Source organism: Hylobates moloch, unplaced genomic scaffold (assembly GCF_009828535.3).
Source record: "Hylobates moloch isolate HMO894 unplaced genomic scaffold, HMol_V3 SCAFFOLD_6, whole genome shotgun sequence".
NCBI lineage: Eukaryota > Metazoa > Chordata > Mammalia > Primates > Hylobatidae > Hylobates > Hylobates moloch.
Genome location: NW_026652281.1, coordinates 36,523,464 through 36,540,411, shown reverse-complemented (window position 1 = coordinate 36,540,411; position 16,948 = coordinate 36,523,464). Strand labels below are relative to the sequence as shown.

Sequence of the window (16,948 nt, the reverse complement as noted above, 5' to 3'; positions counted from 1 at the left end):
TTGCTGCCCTCCTGGCACTTACATTGTAGAATTTCAGCATCCGGGCTCACCTGGTCAGTGGCCTTCTCACCCAAGCAGAAGGTACCACAGAAATCTTGCCTGGCTCACCCACACCTGATTCCCAGGCACTCAGGCCAGGGCCTGGGGCACAGTAAGTGCTGACTATCTTTCGAATGAATGACCCTACTCTTTCTCAGCTGGAGACATGAATTCTTTCAGGTCCCAAAACACGTGGTCTAAAGTCCTTTGGGCTCCTGCCGCTGCCAGCACTGACCCTGGTCGGGTGGGGGGATGTCTGGATACTTCCTCTGTGGAAAGAACTGGTCACACAACCGCAGAGGTGATTGGGGCTGAGAACCCAGGCTCCTCTTTCCCTTGGTGACACGTCCCTCGGTCCCTCACTGGCACTTCTCCCTCCGGCCACACGGCGGCGTCTCGCGGGAGCGCAGCGGCCGATGGTACGGCCCGCTCCCCCCTCGCGCCCTTGGACAGTGGGTCCTTCCACTTGTAGAAAAGCATTGTGGGACGGCAGCGTGTCCTTTCTTCTTTTTGGTGCGAGCTTGGTGTGGTTTTTGCTCTGGGTCCTCTGGGATGGCGCGTGGCTGTGCCCGCGTGGTCTCTCGCGCATGGGCGCCGGGCGGGGGAACGCGGCCACCCTGAGTCTGGTGAGTCGACTGCTGCTGCCGGACCGTGTCCGAAGTGTCCGGGGCCGTGAACGCGTGAAGGGCAGCGGCCTGGCCTCAGGCCTGCGTTCCCACGTTTGGAAACGGGGAGTTTCGTGGATTTGTATTTAGATCATCGACTATGCCAGGGAGTTCTCCAGATAAGCCTGGTTTTATTTTCGTTAGTGGAAAGGCCTTACCGTATAACTGACTTTATGCTTGCCCTGCCCCCGTGTAAAATAACTTAAAAACAGAGTGCCTGGTTACAGCTGTTTCCATGTGCGGTGCTCGTCGGGAGTCATCACCTACCCTGCAGGTGAGTTTTCACGTTCGTGCAAGACCAGTCGCCATTTAAAACGCAACGCATTTCACTTTTCATTACTAAGTCGGATTTTAAATCGTGAGAAAATTTCTCTGAAATGTATTGTTCATTTTTAGGCTGTAATCGGGATTACTGTCAGTCAGCAACCTTATGTCATAAAGCCGACCTCACGCAGTGTCAGCCTTTGTGTTGCCCATTCACTTTGGAAACTAGTGAATGTGGTGTCAAAAAAGGCGTAAATTAAACGCTTTGCAGCCTTTTCCTGCCCTTAAATTTGATATCTTTGGTGTAGGAGCTGCATAAGTAACAGTTGCTGCTTCTGCGTTTATACGCGTGATCTTGACCCTGCCAGCCTTAAGTGTATGGTTTCTCTTAGCCAGTTTTAATTTTTGTTCAGGTGGAAGATGGATGCCTGAAGTGTAGACTGCTGCTAGCTGAATACCATCTGGGAGCATAAAGGTGACCTGAAGGTAGGGTGATATGTCTTAAAGCACTTTGTAATGGGAATTTTTATCACCTTTTAAATTGGGGTTCCTTCTCTACTGAGTTTTGTTAGTGGTACATTCGTAGTGTTACTCTGTCTGTAGCTATTAAGGTGAGTTAATAAATAGGACAGCCTTCACAGCTTATTTTTGGGAAGGTTTTGCTGATATTTCCTGAGAAGCCCAGGGAAATAAATACGCGTAGTACTGGCATTCTGGATCTCTTAAGATTTGTTTTTATGTGTAGTAAGTGAGTTTTTTAAAAGCTTGTCAAATCGCAGGCATATTAATTACCAAGTTCTTGATTAAAATCTAATACAAAAATATTTGCTGTCGAATTGAGTACTTGTATTTTTTCTCTTAGGATGTCCTTGGTGAGGATTTTGAAAATTTGATCTTCACAAGAGTTGCTTGGATCATTTGAAATTTCTGGGAGTCTGAGGAGTACTGACATAATTGCCTGTTGGAATCTGTAAATACACATTTAAGACAGTGAGGATGTGAATAAATATATTAATGCACTTTGGCATTTGTGTTTTAAGTGATTAACTGCCAGAAACAGCTATTTCTAAAAAGTTATAAGGGAGGAGGGGTTCTTTTTTGATCAGTATTCACTGCTGTCACCATAATTAATAGCCTTACAATAGCTTGTGTTTCGCCCAAAGAGAAATGTACTTTCTTCCAGTGACTCAAAAATCGTGGCTAGAACTAGACCGATTTCTAGTGACAGGTGTGCGTTACTGCACTCAATGCATCTTTTTCCTCTAACTAGACTGTACATTTAATGTTGGCATATCTTCTGCCTTTGCTTTGCAGGAAACAACAAATAATGTATTCAGGTATTCAAAAAATTTATTGAAAGCACTGTACTAGTTGCTGAGAACACGATGAGCACAACACAGTTCTTCCCTTTGGAAACATAGCTGAGTAGAGGGAATGTCATCACAAATGTAAAACTTCACTATGAGATGAGTTCCATGATAGGATTTTCTTAGGGAAACCTGAGAAAGAGTTGAGACTAAAGGTATGTGTCATATTTTTCACAAGGCAAAATTGGGGGAATGACATACAGAGGCTTGGGCTAGAAAAAAGATAGCGTTAGTCCACTTACTTTTGAGGCAGTTTTGGCTGCTTTCCCTCTTCAGTGCCCTGTTTTAGAATTGAGTGCTTATTGAGGCTGGTAAGATGGCTATTATGGGAGGTGGGAGTGTTACAAAATGAGGCTGAAGAGGTAGGTAAAGAAGCCAGACCACTTCAGGCTCCCTCTGGCTTTATTAAAGCAAGATAAATCCATGGTGGAAAATCAGATTTGCAAGAAAAGGTAGTTAACTAGGTTGCTTATTGTTGTCTAGATGCGAGACCAGCTTGGACTAGTAAAATTAGTGAAATAAGATTGTTTATAGTTTGAGGACAGAGCCAACTAGACTTGGTAATAGTGGAGGTGTCCATAACTGCTAGGTGTCGAGCTTGCACACTGATGAGCATAATGACCCTAGATTCAGCTGGGGAGCAGCATTTAAACAGGTGAATTCTTAAATTACCTTTGAGAAATCCAAGTGGTCTTTTTGCAGTAGCACGTTACTCAGTAGTCTAAACTACAGAAATAAACCTTAAGGCCATGAGTATAAATGAGATCTGCTGGGGGTAGAGGAAGAGGGCCTAGGGTCTGAAGTTTGAGAAACTCCACTAATTAATGGCAAGGTAAAGCATGATAAGCCAGAAAGAATGGTCAGTGGTAGGAGCAAAATAGGATTATATATTAAAGAAGCAAAAGAATGTCCTAAAAATTCTCCCTGGGATTAAGTGACACAGTGATTGATATTAGCGGAGTAGTGGGAAAGATCCATGTAGAGATAGCTTAAGATAGGGATTAGATGAATTGAGGGCAATGACTAAAGATACTCCTTGCAAGAAAATTGGCTGAGAATGAGAGGAAAATCTTAGTGGCTGGGGTGGGGTGGGGGTTGTGGTTGTGAAAGATGGTTTTGTTTAATCTTAGTCTTAAATTTAAAACCAAGTAGCAAGGATCTAGCTGAGAGAATAACTGAATACATTAATATAGGAGAAGGACAAAGATCCTGAAAAGGCTGGGAGAAGAGCATCCAAAGCACAGGTGGAGAGACAAACGTTAGGGCTGCTGACAGCTGTGGAGAGAACTACGTGGTAAGGGGGAGATACAAGACGTCCTGCCTAAGTATTTTCCCTGTAGATTGCACAGTCATCTATGGAGAGCAAAGGTCCAAAACAGTCACTGGGGAGAGCAGGTGAGTTAGATGGTCAAGCAGGGTGGATGGATCATTTGAGGTTCGGGGTGAGAGATCAACTGAAATCCACTTAGACTTCTGAAAACATAAGAACACTTTAGAAATTAACAACACTTAATAAAACAAAGCTTTTTACATCATTTGTAAATAACTGGTGGAACTTAACACCGCAAAATACAGTATTATAAAGAACTTTTTATGAATAAAAATATCTGCAGTCTGAAATTGATGCCTCAGTCCTTTTTCATCTGGGCACTAGTTGAGAACCACCCCAGCGCTGGGAAGACGTCCTCCCACTTGTACTATTGCACAGCAGGCTAGCTGCAGTTCAGAATTCCAGAACGTTCATCAGATGCATCTGGTCTTGGTTGTGGTGGACACAGACACAAGATAGAAATGAATGATTGTTATCCTGTTCCAGAAACGAAAATGTGGTTTCAAGTGAATTTTTACAAAATACTTACTCTTCCAGTTAAAACAAAAAGGTCCTTCCGCACAAGTGTGCTGTAGTTAAACCATGCCTATAATCCCAGCGCTTTGGGAGGCTGAGGCAGGCGGATCACTTGAGGTCAGGAGTTCGAGACCAGCCCCCAAGATGGCAAAACCCCGTCTCTACCAAAAATACAAAAAGAATTAGCTGGGTGTTGTGGTGCACGCCTGTAATCCCAGCTGCTCAGCAGCCTGAGACAGAATCGCTTAAACCCAGGAAGTGGAGGTTGTGGTGAGCTGACATGGTGCTACTGCACTCCAGCCTGGGTGACAGAGTGATAACATCTCAAAAAAAAAAAAAAAAAGGCAAAAGATAATGTATTTTCTTATGCTGAAGAAATACTCGCAGGTCTGAGATTTGAATTAAGGTATCTATTTCACAGTTTCAAAAGTACCAGTGGCGCACACAACCTTCCCACCCCTACCCTTGACCCTTCATCAGGATCAAGTCTCTGTCTTGAGGCGGGAAACTTGGATAGTTTTTATTGTTTTTGCTGTGTGTTTTCCAGCCAGGTTGTTTGTAGATGTCTGAGATTTTTCTTCCATCAGGCTATCTTTAGACCCATTTCTTCTCTAAAATAAAATATATTTGAAAAATATAGAAAGATTCAGAAGAAAACAGCCAAATGAAGTATTTTAATTGCATCAGAAACCAAGCTGCTCTTAAATTTAAGATACTGAGTTAATTCAAAAGTTTCATAATACCAAAAGCTATTCAATAAATGTTCCCTCTAAATAGTTGTGCAAAATAAACAAAGTTTGTATTTAAACTTTGTTTAATATACAAAGTTAGTCTGACATTTACATGCGTGACGATTTTATTCATGAATATTAGGCATAATTCACCCTAATCAGTGTCATTACTTTTGTTAATAATTCCCAAACCAGGCTCTCAACCTTCTCACTCTTCCAAACAGGATAGTGATGGAGAGTTGGAGGGAATTTATAATCCCCTGATTATATTTTCAGTAGTCAATGAATGGAACAACGTCTTGTGAGCCCCTATCACTTGTCTTATATGGAGAAACAGGGCAGCTGATTACCAGAGCCTGGGCACCACATCCACCACTTTGTAAAACTTAGGTTTTACACGTCTCCCATCATCACAGGTGGAGGCTCTGAGAATGACACTAACTCACAACTGCTCCTCTTATGCAAACCCCTCCTCTTACTTCCAAGAGATGGTCCAACATTGTCAGTGTACCAGGCTGGCAAGCATATTTCCTTCCCCAAATGTATATTCCCACAAATAATGGGCTACATACACTGTCCCAATCTATTTTGAGATTTGTTTGAGCTAAAAAAAAATAAATCCCTCTTTTAAAATGCAGTTACCTTTAATCTGTTCCTATGACTGGCTTAATTTGTTTTACTGACATTCAAAAAGCACTGATGGAATAATTATTCTGCCTATCATGGGAAGCATGAACCAATCTATTTGGGATGGAAGACTTCTAGATAGCCAGAGGTGGGAAGAGGACACCAGTGAATGTGAGAGGAGAATATAGCAGAATTACCAGAAAAAAGTGCTAGGAGAGGACCTGAAATAAGTACTATGTTGTAAGTTTGTGTAGGATTTAATCTGTCCACTCTGCAGACCTTAAGAAATTAAGTTGCTATTCTTCCCCATTGTTAGCAGCCCTTGCGTGAAAAGGCAAGGTGAGGTGTAGTGCAGGTCACTGCCAGAACTCTGGTGGCATTGTGGTGGAAATTAGAACTTAAAGTTATATTAGGAAAAGTACCTTTCCAGCTTCCATCGGTCACTCCAGCCCCTTCTCCATATGGCAGCCAGATAAGTGGCTTCCTTTTAGCACTTGGAATAAAACAGTAAGATCCAAACGCTTCCCACAGCCTTTAAGACCTTGTGTTATCTGCCTTTCCCCTCATGCTCAGTGCATGTTGGTCTTTCAGCTCCTCAAATACCCAGGCCCTCTCCAGAGTCAGCATTTTCCCTATATTCCTCATTCTGATTACATCAGCCTTGCGGCCACTCACATGGCTGGCTCCTCACCTGCCAGGTCTCAGCTTTAAATGCCTCTGACCACCCTAAGCATGTAAAGTGAGGTCACTCTGTTGCTTCTCTAGCTCAGGCACTTCTTTGTAATGCATACTCCTATTGGTTTTAACTGTTTACTTGCATGCCTCCAGGTCTAGGCTAGGGTCATCAAACTTTTTTATAAAGAGCCAGACTGTAAAATGCATCCTGTTTGTGTCACGTGTTACCGTTATTTTGTTTTGCTTTTAAACAACCCTTTAAAGGTGTAAAAACCATTACTGGCTTCTGGGCTACACAAAGGCAGCAGACTAGATTTGGCCCTTAGGGCCATGGTTTGCTGATTGCTCAGACCAGTTCTGGACACTCCTTAGAGGGGCTTACTGGATATTTACTGAATTCAAAATCAAAAGTGTCCTGGAGACAGGCTTAGAATCAGTGCCACTGATCAGAAGATGCATGTGAGTTCTTGTGTCCCGCAAAGTGAAAGCTATTCTTCCAACTTTGAATATGTGTACGTTTTTTAATTCCCGAGTGGAAATAAAAATTACTACTTGTATTGAAACCAATTAAAATTTAAGACAAAAAAAAAAAAACACCGAAAGATAATTGCTTATTAATCATCACAATAACCCTAGGAGGTAGGTTATGTACACTGTATAAAAATTGAGACTTAGAAGTTTAGCAGTATTAAAGTTACACAAGTAGTACGCAGAGATGAAACACAAATGATTCAGGTCAGTCAGAATACAAAGCCTAAACTTAATCATGAATATAATTTTGAAAAAGTACCGTCAACTTTAAACCAATCGTCTATTTGGACAACCTATTAGCTGTCCCAGGCTGATCTCATCAAATATTATGCAGATCATAGTAGAAGCTGTGTTTACCATGCAGATCTCCATTCTAGACTGAGGCATTCATTCTCCAGCTGCTGGGAGTGTTGCCTGCTGTGTAGATCAAAACTGAGCCCCTCCCCAGGAACTGCCCTCAGTTGAAGAGAACACCCCCTCCCAGAATATCCCTTACCCAGTGACTTATATGGGGTGAATGTGAATGTGTAAAGGTTCAACCCCCTTGTCTCAAAGTAGGATGAACTTGAAGAGCCATCTCAGCTCTAGAGCTCCCTGTGGGATCAGCTCTTGCCTCTGCCCAAACCCGTCTTTGACTTTCTCCCCAACAAGTATGGATCCCGTGGGCACTTTCCAACAAGCTTCCTGCATGCAGATTTCAGAATCTATCTAGGGAACCTAACCTAAATTAGCACAGGCCTTGCTCCAGTCATTAATAAAAACAAAAAGGGCCACATATGATAGATACTGCTGGTGTCAGGCTTCTTACGTGGTCCAAAAACTACATGTGCTTACGTGCATTTTTATGGGATGAGAGTCACTAGACACAACTGGCTTTTCTAAAGGATCCATGATCAAATGACACTGAAAACCACAACACGACAAACAATGGGCTGACCCTGATCCATCAGACACATCAACTTTGTTTTTAGAGTTTTACAGTGGTTGTTTAACCAGATATAAATCCATCCAACTGTCTTATTCAGCCCACATTTTTTCCCATCTTATTAAAAAATACATCATGAGAGGTGGTATGAAACCCTTCCTGAACTATGTTTGCTACAGTGTTCCCCTGATTATCAAATTCAGCTAAGTGTTAAAGTGACTTTGTTAAGGCAGCTAGGTGTTCTGTCTCGGAATTCCTTTTTAACTACCTTTTAAAAACATTTCCAGAATTAAAGCAATTGTGATGGAGAAGACAGAAATAAAACAGGGCTTAAGTAATTCTTCTGTCTGCTATCAGTTAACAATGTGAGTCTATCACTTTCTCTTTGTTTCTGTGGCTCAAAATACCTGTTGTTACTATTGCTTTTTAATTAGTGAAACAATTGTTTCTTTATTCTGGCTCCAAATGGTCTTACCATCTTTGTTATCCTCAGCTTTGCCCCACTACCTCTACCTGTTATTCCTAACTCTTCCCAGATTGTACCAGCGTTCTTGATCATGCACTTTTCGTTCCATGGTTTCTACACGTTCTTTTAAAATGCAGAATCTCAGAATGACATTAAGGTTTCATTGCCTGCCCTACCTCCCTAAAGGAACTTTCCAAAGCACAAAATGCTTCTCAAAATTGTCATCAATACAACACCTTCTTCAAACTTTACTATTACTAACCTGATGAACTGTAGCGTCCCCAGAACCCTGAGCATCCAAAGAACGGGTCACCGGAAGCGGTGGTACAAGATCTGTTTTTGAACTGCAGAGAATAAGTTTTAGAATTAGTGACTGGAACAGTATCTGGAATCATAAATTAAGTTGGAAGAGAACTACAGTCTAGATATGAAACATTTCCATGAGCAAGTAAAGTTCTTTTAGACTGCACTGTTCTGGAGCCATGATGGTGATGGTGTACTCTGGCCTGCCCACTTACTTCACTTCCGAGAGAACTGATCGCTCCCCATCTGAACACTGGGACCTGCGATACTGGCGGTAACTTCGTGGCGAATGAGAATGCCTGATGCGGATTGGGTCACCTTGTGTCCTGAACAAGCAACCAAGAAACATGGGAACAAACACCCAAAGTCAGAAGAGGAAAAGTAGGAGTTCTTCCTTAATATTGAAACCACAAAAGAATAACAACTTTCAGAGTTTTAAAAAGAACTTGACTCCTCTAGGCTTTGAAAGCCTGAGTGACTTAAATTTCACAAGAAAAATGCTCCCTTGACCATATGTGAAAATGAAGCTCTTTAAAGTATTTGTGTATATACACACATATATATATATGTATATTTTTTAACCACCAAATTTTAAATGAAATTATTCCTCACAGTGGAATTCTTTTTAGTAGCGTGGAAGAAAATAAAATCTATAATGCAGACAAAATGACATTCCTAATGGAAAAAGTTGGTCCACTGTCCTAGCTACTAACATTAAGAATTCAGTCTTTACTTGAAAATTGCTAAGAAGGTAGACCTTAAGTGTTCTCTCCATAAAAAAAAAAGTATGTGAGATGATAGATATATTAGCTTGATTTCAGCATTTCAAAATGTATACATATATCAAAACATCACATTGTACACTGTAAACATACACAACTTTTATTTGTCAATTATACCTTAATAATTAAAAATAAATAATTCAAATCTTTGACCTAAAGATGGGGACAGAGGGTGGCTGGTGTGTACCAACCTGCTATTTAACTGTGGCGGGAAAGCAGCATAGCTGCAGAAGGGAAACAAAGCAGGCACTCACTTTCTCTTAACCAAGTACTGGCAAGGCAGAAAACACAGTCAATAGGTATGGTTCCTCTTACACTGGTGACAAGACTCCTGCTGTGCTTTCATGAAGCCTGTTCAATGTGCTGCTTCTATGCCAGGGATTGTACTGGGCTCATATGAGAGTTTTATGGCCAACATAATTCTCTTGGTGTAAAATAATGGATAAAAAACTTTATCAATGAGAATCTCAGAAAACAATTTATTTTAAAACAAATTATCAGGAAAAGCCCCCTTGTACCTACAAGTACAAAGAGGTGGCTAATAAGAGATGATTGTGATTATAGTGTAGAATAAGTAGCTTTAATGCACACTTTTTTCCCTCTTTCGCTACTGTCACCTAGTTTTGGTTAAAATGTAAAGACAAATTAAAGCACTGCCTGGAACACAATTGAAGAATTAGAATGGATTACTCACAAGCACTAATAAAGCTTTTGTGAGAAGATTTTCAAAGGCACTCACTCTATTTTAGTGTACGGAATCTCTTTTAATTGTTCTTCTGACAATCCGGATGGATCCACAAGTTCCTTTCTATAAAGGAATAAGCAAGAAAATGATAGTTGTGGTGCTGGTATAAATGCTAGTATCTTTCACAATCGGCAGGTGAGTTTTCCCTTTCTAATCTTGTCCCAAAACAGTGTTAGTAAAACTAATAAAAATTTACAAAAACTAAAAATGTGTTCAAGGAAAAATAGGAGGGGTAAAACCTTTTCTGTAGCTCTTTTGCCTTCTTTCAATTTTTCTACATTCAGACTCCAGCCATTCCCCATTTCCCTATAAAAGATCTGCTTCTCTCTCCTGTGGTGGGTGTCTTTTTTCTTCTGGATTTGTTTTCCTTGGTATTTATTTGTAAACTATTGGCCTGTCTGAGGTCCATTTAGAGGCGAGACTAAATGACCCAAGGTGAGGAGGTGTCAGGGTTGCCTGTAGATAGGCTGTTGATATGGTAAGGCACCAACACCAGGGGCTCCACGTGTCTGCGACACACATTGGCAATGGCTTTGGCAGGCATCACGCTGAGGCTGCCTCTCAGTACCAGGAGTCTTCCTTGCAACTGCATTAAAACTACATGGGTTTTAAAACAATGAGAAAGAAAAACTATTACTCACTGAATGTGCTTCCATAACTCTTCTTTTGCTTGGATATCGGGGCTTCTCCTATAAATAGAGAAAACAACCTTCATCTCTGCAAACATGCTCATCTCACAACCTAATAACTAACTGTAATAGTTTTCAGACTGTGAAATTCTTATTTGCCAGCTGAGAACAGACAAGGAAAGACTGGACAGGGAGAGCCACTGTGATGGTTAGTATAAAGACACCAGCAGCTAAAATGCCGCTACTGCCGCTGAAGGAAAATAATAAAACCCAGTCATAACCAGAGCTTCATTTAATGAAAGACCTCAGAACTGCAGGGTCATATGCCTCCCCCTCCAGTGGTAACTGTACAATGAAGAATGATTCAGGGCGTCTGTTTCTGATCTTTCCAGATATTTGTAAGTAATGGTAAAAGAAGAACTCATCCTGATCTAAAAAGTCCCAATATTATCTGTGATTACCTAGGAGAAGCAACCACTACAAGGAAAAAGCAACTGGTAGGATGGCCCTGATGGCAGACTGTACCAATGACCCATCTTTCTTTTTTTTTTTTTTTTCTTTTTTTTTTGAGACGGAGTCTCGCTCTGTCGCCCAGGCTGGAGTGCAGTGGCGCAATCTCGGCTCACTGCAAGCTCCGCCTCCCGGGTTCACGCCATTCTCCTGTCTCAGCCTCTCCGAGTAGCTGGGACTACAGGCAGCCGCCAACACGCCCGGCTAATTTTTTTGTAGTTTTAGTAGAGACGAGGTTTCACCGTGGTCTCGATCTCCTGACCTCGTGATCCGCCCGCCTCGGCCTCCCAAAGTGCTGGGATTACAAGCGTGAGCCACCGCGCCCGGCTAATGACCCATCTTTCATGTTACATCTGTTGTTGCATTTCTACAACAAAACTTGGGCCAGCAAATGCTGGGACCTATCTGTGGCCTTGGCTCATGCTGCCACCCTCTTTACGCCCTTCTCCATCCCTAACTATTGACTCTGCAAATCTTTTCTCCAAGAAGTATGTGAGTAGATCTTAAACCACCGTCTTTAACTTCCTAGAATGAAAAATTCAGTCAGCATTCAAGTGTTTGTACTCTCTGTAGTATCGACTATTTCTCCCATTGTAGCAATGAATGCAGTGAAATCTATTATCACTGCAATTGTTGACATAGAATGATTTTTCTTCATAGTGAGCAAATAAGCTTTCATCGGTCCCTTTTAGAGAACAGAGATCTAGTAATAGGCCAAAAGAAACAACAAATAACAATTAAAAGCCATTGATCCTATGGAATTGTATGCGATTAATCTGTATTAGCATTTGGGGCGCTCAATATTGCTTTTAGTATATGATATCATTAATGCTTTCATTTTTCTCGATTCATAAGGGCACCACTACGGTATTCTGGTAGGGCTTTCTGAACCTACAGAATACACTAAGCTAGTTTCCAGCCACTGAGTTGACCAAATGGTTTTTCCTTTGTGTAGGGGGAAAAAAGTGATCCGTCTATAAAGACCTTTTAATCAACTCAGGATGAGACAAAACATGAAAGGAAAAAGAGATGAAATCTTGGTCTCAGACCAAATATGGTACTGTTAAATGTAGATGTTCTTTGTTATAAGAAGAAGATTAGGCGGGGCATAGTGGCTCAAGCCTGTAATCCCAGCACTTTGGGAGGCCAAGGTGGGTGGATCACTTGAGGTCAGGAGTTCAAGAACAGCCTGGCCAACAAGGCAAAACCCCATCTCTACTAAAAATACAAAAAATTAGCTGGGCGTGGTGGCATGTGCCTGTAATTCCAGCTGCTTGGGAGGTTGAGGTATGAGAATCACTTGAACCTGGGAGGTGGAGGTTGCAGTAAGCCAAGATCATGACACTGCACTCCAGCCTGGGCAAGAGAACGACATCCTGTGCCAAAAAAAAAAAAACTTGTATGTTTCTTAAAAGTCATAGAAACTGCTTCCTTGGTGTCCTGTATAGATTCTGCCTTTCCTACATTTGGTTGGTCTGATTTGCTAGATAATCTGTTAACCCCTTTAAATGATACTGTCGGAGAAAGTGCTAATATTAAACAGCACTAAGGTGTTATTCCATTCTGACAGAATGATGGTTCAGCTGTGACTATACCCCAGGATCTACTTCTCACAGTCAACCAGGAGTCTGAGGTATTACATAATATGCAGGTTAGGAAGCTATTCTACTGATCATTATTCTTATTTCAGGAAGGTATGATAGTGAGCATATCAGCTGTCTTCTAGTTACAGCAGGGTTTCCCACCCTTGGCCCTACTGACATTTTCCATACTAATTCTGTGCTGTAGGAGGATGTCCTGTGCGCTGTAGGAGGATGTCCTGTGCATTGTAGGATGATCAGTAGCACCTGTGGTCTCTACCCAACTAGATGCCAGTAGCACCTCCCTAGTATGACAGCCAAAAATGTCCAACAATGTCCCCTTAGAAGCAAAACTGCCCCCAGTTGGAAAACCACTGATTAAGGGTATGACCTAGGAATTAAGTGGCTATGGTTGGGTGGTGGAAGCCAAGTTATTGTAAAGATCCATTAAGTGAGTACTAGAATAGTGCTGGAGAGAGTGACAGTAAAGCAGAAACTAAATCTTCAAAGAATGAGGAAAACGACTGAAGGTGCAGTTGATGACAACTACCGGAAGTGGTGAGTGGTATCATGTGAGGGCATGCAATTCAAAGCTGAATGCTTTCAGGGTGGACGCGGGGAGAATGAGAAAAGTTGTGGGTGGCCAGGAGGACACACACCCCATGATATCAGGCCTACTCGTGAGAGACAGTGACTATGAACAATACATTAAAAAAATGATAACATGGTAACAGCGGATATGTCTGAGTGCTGGATTGCAGGTAATTTTATTTGCTTATTTATGCTTTTCTATATTTTCTGATCTTTTTAAGCCAGAAGAATTTCTTACCTTAGTTATCAGGAAAAAAAATAAGAGTGTTTTCATGTTTTTTTTTTTTTAAAATACTATTATTGTAATTCCACAGGAAATGCTTTTCATTCCCATCTCAGAAGAATTAGAGAAATGTTATCTTTGTTTTTTTGTTTTTTGTTTTTTTGAGAGAGTCTCACTCTGTCACCCAGGCTGGAGTGCAGTGGCCCCATCTCGGCTCACTGCAAGCTCTGCCTACCAGACTCAAGCGATTCTCCTGCCCCAGCCTCCCGAGTAGCTGGGATTACAGGCATGTGCCACCACGCCCAGCTAATTTTTTTATTTTTAGTAGAGACGCGGTTTCAACATGTTGTCCAGGATGGTCTCAATCTCTTGACCTCGTGATCCGCCCACCTCAGCCTCCCAAAGTGATGGGATTGCAGGCGTGAGCCACCGCGCCGGCTTGAGAAATGTTATCTTAATCTCAACGAGATCATCAGACCTTCTAGCCATTAACATTGGTCCTAAAAGATTGAAGAGTTTACTCTTTATCTTTACGTTCTATAGCACTATAAAAGTCATATTTTTAACTAAGCTAAGTTCTGACATGGCCAGTAGTTTCAAACAGTTTTAAGGCGAGGAAAAGTTCCAAAGCTTAGAAAATGCTAATTTCCTCTGATTGCTAGACCACCTGTGATTTCACAAATGTCAACACAAGCTGCATGTTAACGAGGAATGTATTATTTTTATGCTTACATCTGCACACATTTAATCAATAATTTAGGATGAATTCATGATCTGCAGCTCAGTGTTATCTTGTGGATTTAGAAAGCCACGGAATTTCAGCAGTCATCTTTCTTAATTTGAGGCACTTAATTATGCAGATGTTTTACTTAAACTCTCCAAATAAATTCCTAAGGAAATAGAACCCTGAGTTGTCCATAGGTACAACATATATAGAAAATACACATGCAGCCCAGTATTAGTCCAATATTTTTCAAAAGCATCCCTCCTCTACATACAAATATTCCACTTTAAATTAATCAGAGAAATTAGTTTGATGACACATCATTCACAAATCACTTTCCCTTATTCCAAAACCCTAAAACAAACACATCATAAATCTACAAAGGATTTAAACTCCATCACTGCATATAATCATTTTATATATCCCCCAAACTATTCAACTATATTATCTAAAAACATAATATGGGCAATACATTATCCAATAATATATTTACTATATTTTGTATATTATACTAAAAAATATGGCAGTATTTTACTCTTTTTTGGTCCATCTTTATACTGATCACTCCTCTGAAAGGAAATTTAGAGTTGAAAATATGTACATTTATAAAACATCTTTATTTAAGGAATTCAAAGCACCTAACAAATATCCCAGTCATTCTTTGTCACATTCCTGACTGGTCAAAATAAATCTAATTAGGAGATGTCTTACTCTTCTCCCTCCCCCTCCAAAGAAGCCTTAGGAAATCACTGAGATGAACAGCCTGGCTGCTGAAGATCGCTCAGGAGGCACTTCGGGGTTGGGGGGTGGGGGTTCATGTTGTATCTTCACCTAACACACCAGACTTGCATGTTTTGTGTGTAACTGAGAACACTGCCCTGACAGCCTCATCTTCCACATCAGTACTTTTCAATAAAAATAGTAAGATATTATCACCACCAGAGGGAGCCCGAGCCTTCTCTTGCACCCAGGTTTGACCCTACCAAAACTATTGTTTATGCTTTCATGCCTCTTCCAAATATCCCACTGAGTAAAGGTTCACCCATGTAGAAAAGGAGGTTCAACAAAGCTTTTTTCCTAGTGATAAACATCAACTGTAGCTGAAAAATGTACTAAATAGAACTGTACTTTCCAATGTTTTACCAGAGGAGATCTAATCATATTTCAGCTTAATGCTTTTTAGTAGAAAACAGTTTTGTATTTTATACTACTCTACTCTATGTCTCTGGTATTTAATGATGAATTGATTTTCTAGCTATTTATTGGGGATAAAACACAAAAATGAATAATGATGTATCATAACCTTCTGACCCTTAATGAATACATAATTTACATATACTGCAGTAGGAATTTAAGAATATGGGAGTAATGGAGAGATCAGTGGCTTACTGTACATCTGAAATACCAAATATACATAGATATTTTTATATAGTACATATATTTTAAAATATTTTCTATTATGTATATATTATATCTGAAGATATTTATATGTGTGTGTGTGGATATGTATATATATATCTGAAGGATAATTTTGATTGCTTTCCTTGAATACTGCCCTAGCCACCATGTTTCCACTTTTTCTAAGGGATGCGGTCTCACTATGTCGCCCAGGCTGGTCTTGAACTCCTGGCCTCAAGTAATCATCCCTCCTCAGCCTCCCAAGTAGCTGGGACTACACATACAAGCCACCATGCCCAGCTCACGTTTCCACCTTTAAAGAAAGCTGTAGTGGTTCCTAAATCCTCACACAACCAAATTCAAGTCTCTAAGGACTTTATGCGAGTTGCCTTACTCTACTCCCTTCATTTCTCACCACCTCCTCATCTCAAGGAAAAACACAAATACCTTGCAGTGTTTCTAGAGAATAACTAAGACCAAGGGGAACTTAATAATAAAGGCTGTGACACGGGCACAACCTCACTTAATGCTCAGCAAAATCCTAAGAGCGTGGTACCATCAGTGTTGTAGAGATGGAAGCTCATGGGGATCAGGTAATAAGCTGAAGATCCAGAATGCAAACAACAGCACCCAGCAGGTATTTTATTAATTGTCAATAAATCTCAGGCTTTTAACAGTCATAACTCAAATAAAGGACAGAGCCCAGTTTGTGCTATATGAAGTTATAACATTTTTATTCAGTTGTCCAGTTGACATTTCCATTAATTGCCTACTTGGCATCTCAAACCTAAAAAACAGAAATCTTGATTCTTTCCCCACAAAACATTCCTGGCCCATCCCTTCCCAGCTCAGTAAAACATCATGCTATCCACTCAGTGGATGAGCTCAGAAACTCAATGTCATCCATAATACCGCTCATACTACAAATCTGTCAGCTTTACTTCCAAAATGTGTATTCACCACCACCATCTTTTCTGAGCTAAAACCATCTCACACGGACCACTCCAAGTTTTCTAATTGCTTTCCTGCTTCCTTTCTTCCTCTTTCTCAATCTGCTTTTTACCCACCAGAGCAACTTTTTTTTTTTTTTTTTTGAGATGGAATTTCACTCCTGTTGCCCAGGCTGAAGTGCAACGGCGCGATCTCGGCTTACTGCAACCTCCGCCTCCCAGCTTCAAGCAATTCTCCTGACCCAGCCTCCCAAGTAGCTGGGATTACAGGCACCCGCCACCATACCCGGCTAATTTTTGTATTTTTAGTAGAGACAAGGTTTCACCACGTTGGCCAGGCTCGTCTTGAACTCCTGAACTCAGGTGATCTGCCTGCC

General features: G+C 41.0%; 1 protein-coding gene, 1 long non-coding RNA gene and 1 other non-coding gene across 7 annotated transcripts in view; 2 read left to right on the top strand and 1 right to left on the bottom strand.

Moving 5' to 3' along the window:
• Nucleotides 1–215: 215 nt before the first annotated feature.
• LOC116470940 (uncharacterized) lies at nt 216–1,987 on the top strand. Its single transcript, XR_004248686.2, has 3 exons — nt 216–978; nt 1,382–1,454; nt 1,831–1,987. It is a non-coding gene; the product is annotated as an uncharacterized LOC116470940 (long non-coding RNA).
• Nucleotides 1,164–1,296, top strand: LOC116472080 (small nucleolar RNA SNORA13). Its single transcript, XR_004248989.1, has one exon. It is a non-coding gene; the product is annotated as a small nucleolar RNA SNORA13 (small nucleolar RNA).
• Nucleotides 1,988–2,298: 311 nt separating the features above from the next.
• Nucleotides 2,299–16,948, bottom strand: part of EPB41L4A (erythrocyte membrane protein band 4.1 like 4A) — a 253,790-nt gene continuing 239,140 nt past the window's right edge. For 2 of the 5 annotated variants that reach the window (XM_058440622.1, XM_058440623.1), the window contains 5 exons: nt 10,608–10,655; nt 9,961–10,029; nt 8,655–8,765; nt 8,399–8,480; nt 2,334–4,792 (listed from right to left, as the gene is read on the bottom strand). In XM_058440622.1, the coding sequence (XP_058296605.1) occupies nt 4,664–4,792; nt 8,399–8,480; nt 8,655–8,765; nt 9,961–10,029; nt 10,608–10,655 (439 nt within the window). In that variant the 3' untranslated portion in view covers nt 2,334–4,663. Of the gene's footprint in view, nt 4,793–8,398; nt 8,481–8,654; nt 8,766–9,960; nt 10,030–10,607; nt 10,656–16,948 lie in introns of all 5 variants that reach the window. The other 3 variants (XR_009214065.1, XM_032156674.2, XM_058440624.1) reach the window with 3 other exon arrangements.